At 36.9% G+C, this 6,233-nt stretch overlaps 1 protein-coding gene across 1 annotated transcript in view; it reads right to left on the minus strand.

The window, feature by feature from the left end:
• Positions 1-1,572: 1,572 nt before the first annotated feature.
• The window catches only part of EIF2AK2 (eukaryotic translation initiation factor 2 alpha kinase 2), a 43,803-nt gene continuing 39,142 nt past the window's right edge, over positions 1,573-6,233 (minus strand). Inside the window, exons 17-19 of the mRNA XM_055089119.1 lie at positions 3,582-3,686; positions 2,466-2,519; positions 1,573-2,387 (exon numbers count right to left, since the gene is read on the minus strand). Coding sequence (XP_054945094.1) covers positions 2,265-2,387; positions 2,466-2,519; positions 3,582-3,686 — 282 coding nt within the window. The 3' untranslated portion in view covers positions 1,573-2,264. The remainder of the gene's footprint in view (positions 2,388-2,465; positions 2,520-3,581; positions 3,687-6,233) is intronic.

The raw sequence follows: 6,233 nt of genomic DNA on the forward strand, positions 1-6,233 counted from the left end.
TGTACACATTGATTTTTGCTGAACATTTGAAAGTTGCATATGTCATGCCACTTCACCCCTAAGTGTTTCTGCATGCACTGCATAGGAATAAGACATTTTCCGGCATGACCATAATATCATTATCACACCTAAGAAAATTATCAATTATTCTATAACATCATTTAATATGCAGTCTATATTCAAATGTTCTCAAATACCTGAAAAATGTCTTTTATAGCTATTTTCTGGGTTTTTCTTTTTTTTTTATATCCAGTATACAATCAAGATTCAAGCATTGCATTTGGTCATTGCATTTGGTCATTATATGTCTCTAGTCTCTTTGTATTTAGAAGAATTCCCCTACTTTTTTTTTTCATGATACTGACTTTTTGAGAAATCCAAGTTAATTACCTTATCGAATGACTTCTTTCAGGATTTGTCTAATCATTTCCTCATGATTAAATTCCAGTTAAACACTTCGGGCTAGAAAACTAAATATGTGATAGTGTATAATTCTTACATCACATCAGGAGGGTCATGATGTTAGGTTCTTCCACTTTCGGTAATGCTAAATTTAATTATTATTGTGGTGACAAGATATTTCCATTTTAAAGATACATTTTCCCCTTTGTAGTATCATCTGTGGGACTATATTTAAATCCTTTTGAGGCTCCTGTTTCCCAATGCCTTTTCAACCAATAATTTTAGCATCCATTGATGAACCTTGCCTTAATCAAATACTACATGGGAGTTGAAGACCATATTAAATGCTTTTAGTAACACTTTTTAGAAATTGCTATAAGCCTTCACAAAAATATTATCTATTACTATGATTTTTCTGCTATGCCTAAATTTGGCTCATTTTAAAAATTGTAAAATTATACGACAATTCTAGAATGGTAGTTGTATGCTATAAAGCTTAAAGTAACCCTCAGGTTCTTCCAAGATACAGCTCATATTATTTTCCGGCATTCCCTACAGCAATTCAGGGAAACAAACTAGTACCCAATGTTCCTCAAATCTATCTTTTCCAGAACGCATGCCATGCCCCTTGCCCATACTGCCCAAATGTTCTCCTCTCTATTCATCTAAATCCTTCACATACTTGGAAGCCTCACTGGAGTGTCACTTCTAAGCCCTGTGCCATGGTTCCTCAGCGTAGAGTGATCTCACCCCTCCAGACCGATTGTTTTCTATGCTCAGCTACTGTCTTACAGCATAGTTATCATCTCTTTAAAGTGTCGGTTATAATAGGTACGAAATGTATTTAAGAGAAATAGAATAATTATGCAGTAAACACTAGTGGACTCAACAGCCAGTGTAAGAAAAGAAAGTTAACTGTTACCTCGGAAGTCCATTTCTCCAATCACATCACTCCCATCCCTCCTCAGAGACAATCACTATCAGAATCTAATAATAGTTCTCAATCCTTTCCTTCCCTTTATTGTTTTACCACATTTGTTTGAATACCTAAGCACACATTTCACTTAGCATGTTCTTGAACTTTATACAATATTTTCTGCAATCTGCTTTGTTTGCTTAATATTATGTTCCTGAGAGATGTGGCATGTTAGTGCATTTAGCTGTAATTCCTTCATTTGCACTATAGAACACTATATAGTATTCCAGTGTGTGAATACAATTTATGTATCCATTCTTCGTCTGGTGCACATTAGCGTTGTTTCCTGTTCCTTTGACTATAGTAAACGGCATTTCTATGAACATTCCTGTGCACATGTATGTAGCAATGCAATTGATGGCTTTTCAGGAATGGCAATATACATTTACCTTTGCTAGATGATACCAAATTGCTTTCCAAAGTGATTATACTTATCTTTTCATGGTTACCATATTTCTCCAGCTGGATTGTTAGCTATTTTGGACAGAGATAAATCTTGGCCTAGAAACAGCGGGTATTTAATAAATAGTCATTCATTAATTGATTAACTAATTGGTATTAAAAAGAAAATTTGAGCGATTCTTTCCCCCATCTTCATAATATGGAGATGAGCGAGGGGAAGGCAAATGTAAGAATGTTTTTGAAGTAAGAAAAAATGCAAACCTTCACTTTGTTATAAAGCAGAAACTAACACACCATTGTAAAGCAATTATACTCCAATAAAGATGTTAAAAAAAAAAAAAGAAAAACTGCCAACCTTTCTGCAAATGTGGCAAAAAATTAAGGGAGAAAGGAAAATAGAAGATAAATACCATTAATATTCCCAAGCAGACTTTAGACAGTTATAGGAAAATGGAGTATCAGAAGAAGGATACTTTTTAAGTATCTAACATGTATTTCGTTTCTTTCTCTCTATAATATTATTCCACTCCTTCAAAGTCTTCAGTATTTCCAATGTGTTAGGTCGTTTCTTGGGATCATTTGAGAGTAATTTCTGTAGAAGATTTTTCTGTAATGATAATAAGAGTCAATACTAGGAAATAAAACATTGCAATAAATAAAATTCCAATTATTTTTAAGTGCTTACTTCTTTGCTGTCAAATACATCTAAGAAGATGCCATTCCTTAGAGCTTCAAAAACCTAAAAATTAAACATATATATTCATTAGGAAATTATTCACTTTGGAGAAAAAACAAACTTAGGAAGCACGAAAGCTGGGGATACCCTAAATCTGGGATATTTCTACATCTTTGGAAAATCTCTTTAGCCAAGAAGCAAGCAGGAATCCTCTCCTCCACCCACCCCATGTTATAACCATCCTGAACATTACAGCATGTTGAAGCGTTAAGAGCATCATATGAATTATCTCCCTTCATCCTTTTTGGAACCCTATGCAATAGGTATTTTCATTATCCCTGTTTTACAGAGAAGAAGGCTGTTGAATCCAGGTGAGTCCCTTTTACTGAGCTTCAGACTAGGATATCCAGTTGCCTGCAGGCTTCAGTGGCTCCCTGCTGCCTCCACAAGAAAGTCCATATTCTTGCCTTAATTTAGCCCCAATATATCTTTCCAGTACCATCAACCACTACTTCCTTGACTTATATACTCCAATAAAAATGACACCGGCCAGCTATTCCCAAACACACTTTTCACATTCCTGTCCCACATGGCCTTCTTTCCAATTTGGACTATTAGAAGTCAACCAGTCCTTCAGAGCTCAATTTAAAAGTCTCCATGAAACCTAAATCCCTACAGCTGGCAAGACCTCCCTCCTAGCTGTTTCCATTAGACTTCATGCCTTCTCCTAAAACATTTACAGCATTGTCTTATGTTACCTTTCCTCCTAGAATATAAGCTCCTTGAGAATGAGGCTTATTTATTTTCATAACCCTTGGAGCATGTAGCACAGGGTCTATGCAAAGCAGGCAATCAAAACAATTTTACAGAGTGACTCAATTAGGAAGAAACAGCTACAGTTTTATGAGATGTACACACCTTCCAAAGAAGACCAAAGTTTTTGGTCTTTAACAAAAAGTATTGGTTGCCCAAACATGAAAGGGATAAAAATTCATATTTCATTTGCAGTCAGTACTAATATGCTCCAGCCCATCCTCACGTGAAGGCAATAACTGTCTGCAGCAGCACTTTGGACATGACGGCCAATAATATTTGTTGCTTAATTCTTTCTGTGAGATTATTTACCTTCAGTGTTTCTGAAAAAGTGGAACATATGTGAAGAAGTTCTGCAAGAATTAGCCCCAAAGCAAAGATGTCCACTTCATTTCCATAGTCTTCCATAGAAGAAATCTGAAGAAACCGAAGTATATTTACATTTGTGACTCATCTGATATAAACATGCATGCCTTCTAAAGCCAAAAAAGTTACCTGACCAAAATGTATCACACAACAATGTATGTTTATTAGCAAGACGTGTGGAGTCTGACTGCCCAGGTTCAAATCTCTGTCACTAAATAGTTGAATCACCATCAATGTGGGAATAATCTCAACCATAAAATGGAGATAACAATAGTTTTAACCTCATAGTTTAACTGCAGGGTTAGGTGAGACGAGCAGGTGAAGCAGTTAAAATGGTGCCCAGTAAATCAGCTGTATGCAAATGTTCATAGCAGATTTATTCATAATATTCCACAACTGGAAGCAATCCAAATGTCCGTCAACAGAAGAATGGATGAACAAATTGTGGTATATATATATATATATATATATATATATTTATTTATTTATTTATTTATTTATTTATTTATTTATTTTTATTTTTATTTTTATTTATTTATTTTGCGGTACGCGGGCCTCTCACTGCTGTGGCCTCTCCCGTTGCGGAGCACAGGCTCCGGACGCGCAGGCTCAGCGGCCATGGCTCACGGGCCCAGCCGCTCCGCGGCATGTAGAATCCTCCTGGACCGGGGCACGAACCCGTGTCCCCTGCATCGGCAGGCGGACTCCCAACCACTGCGCCACCAGGAAAGCCCAAATTGTGGTATATTCGTACAACAGAGTAGTGTTCAGCCACGAAAAAGAATAATCTGCTGATAATGAGCAACAACTAGAGGTTCTCCAAAAGACATTACTTGGAGTGAAATAATCAAATACAAAAGAGTACATACTATATGATTCCATTCTTATGAAGCTCAAGAACAAGGAAAACTAATCTATGGTGATAGAAATTAGAGCACTGGTTGCTTCTGGGCAGTGGAGAGGAGTGACTGACTGGAAAGGGGTCTAAGGGAATACTCTAGGGTGAGGAAAATGTTCTACATTTTCATAGGCTTGTAGGTGTCACAGGTCTATGCCTTTGTCAAAACTAAAAAAAAAATGTACATTTAAGATCTGTGCATTTTATGGTGTATAAATTATTCCTCAATAAAATGTGACAATATAGGATGCAGGAGATATATAAGAGAGTGGGAGTTAAAAGGGAGCTGTTAGTCCCCTACTGTCTTCTACCTTCACACTTTGCAAAAAACTTATGTTTTTATGCTGAATGGTCCCTATAGGAAGAGGTGTGTTCCTTCTTCATTCTAGACTCTCAAACCATCAGATGGCTCAGAGTATTTTTTCTTACATGACAAAATAGTAGGGGTACTTTGAAAGATATATTACCTTTCAGTAAAAAATCATCTTTAAAGGGCATTTATTAAAAAAAAAAAAAAAAGATAGGACAAACAACCCCCAAAGATGAAAATAGACAGTAAGCAATCAACCAAAAAAACAAACAAAACAAAACAAAAAAAATCCACCTACTAGAGTAATGAGTCTATATATAAGCCAAACATTCATGAATTGATAGCTGTACAACCATATTCATAGCAGCAATACAGCGATACTCAAAGTAGCTAAAAGGTAGAAGCAACCCTAATATCCATCGATGAGATAGATTAACATAATGTGGTATATCCATACAATGGAATATCATTCAGCCTTAAAAAGGAAGGAAATTCTGACATACGCTACAACATAGATGAATCTTGAGGATATTATGCCGAGTGAAATAAGTTAGTCACAAAAGGACCAACACTGTGTGATTCCACTTATAAGAGGTCCTTAGAGTATCCAAATTCATAGAGAAAGTAGAATGGTGGTTTCCAGGGGCTGGGGAAGAGGGGAATGGAGAGCTATTCAATGGGTCCAGAGTTTCAGTTGGCAAGATGAAAAGTTCTGTGGATGGATGGTGGTAATGGGAGCACAACAGTGTGAATGTACTTAATGCCACTGAACCGTACACTTAAAACTGGTAAAGATGGTAAATTTTATGTTATGTGTATTTTACCACAATTAAAAATAAATATATTTTTCAAATCAACAGCCTCACTAATAACCAATAAGATACAAGGAACCCCATTTTAATAGCAAAACACGATACATAGCCAGGGAAAAGCTTTAAAAATATGAGCAACCTTCATAAAGAAAAAACAAATTTTCATTGAATATTTTCATTGAAGAATATAAAAGTGGCCTTGAGGTAGAATGTATTATTGCTCCCAATTGTGCACTGGCCTCCCAGAGAGAGCATGACACTTCCCCCACCATGTGTTTGTCTTGAGCTGGCCAATTTGCTCTGGGCAATGACTTTTAGTGACGTATGCTACTGAGGAGCAGAATCTTAAAAGCCATCACAAGGTTCTGACACTGCTTTCTGCAGTGAGGACAGCAATACCCAGATAGCGTTCTTCCTTCAGCCTGGGTTCTAGAATGAAGGAGACACATGGGGCAAAACTGGGCCAAGACTGCAGCTATCACACCACGTGAGCAAGAATAAACCTTTGGGCTTCCCTGGTGGCGCAGTGGTTGAGAGTCCGCCTGCCCATGCAGGCGACACGGGTTCGTGCCCCGGTC

The sequence above is a fragment of the Physeter macrocephalus genome, chromosome 12 (assembly GCF_002837175.3).
Source record: "Physeter macrocephalus isolate SW-GA chromosome 12, ASM283717v5, whole genome shotgun sequence".
Taxonomy (NCBI): domain Eukaryota; kingdom Metazoa; phylum Chordata; class Mammalia; order Artiodactyla; family Physeteridae; genus Physeter; species Physeter macrocephalus.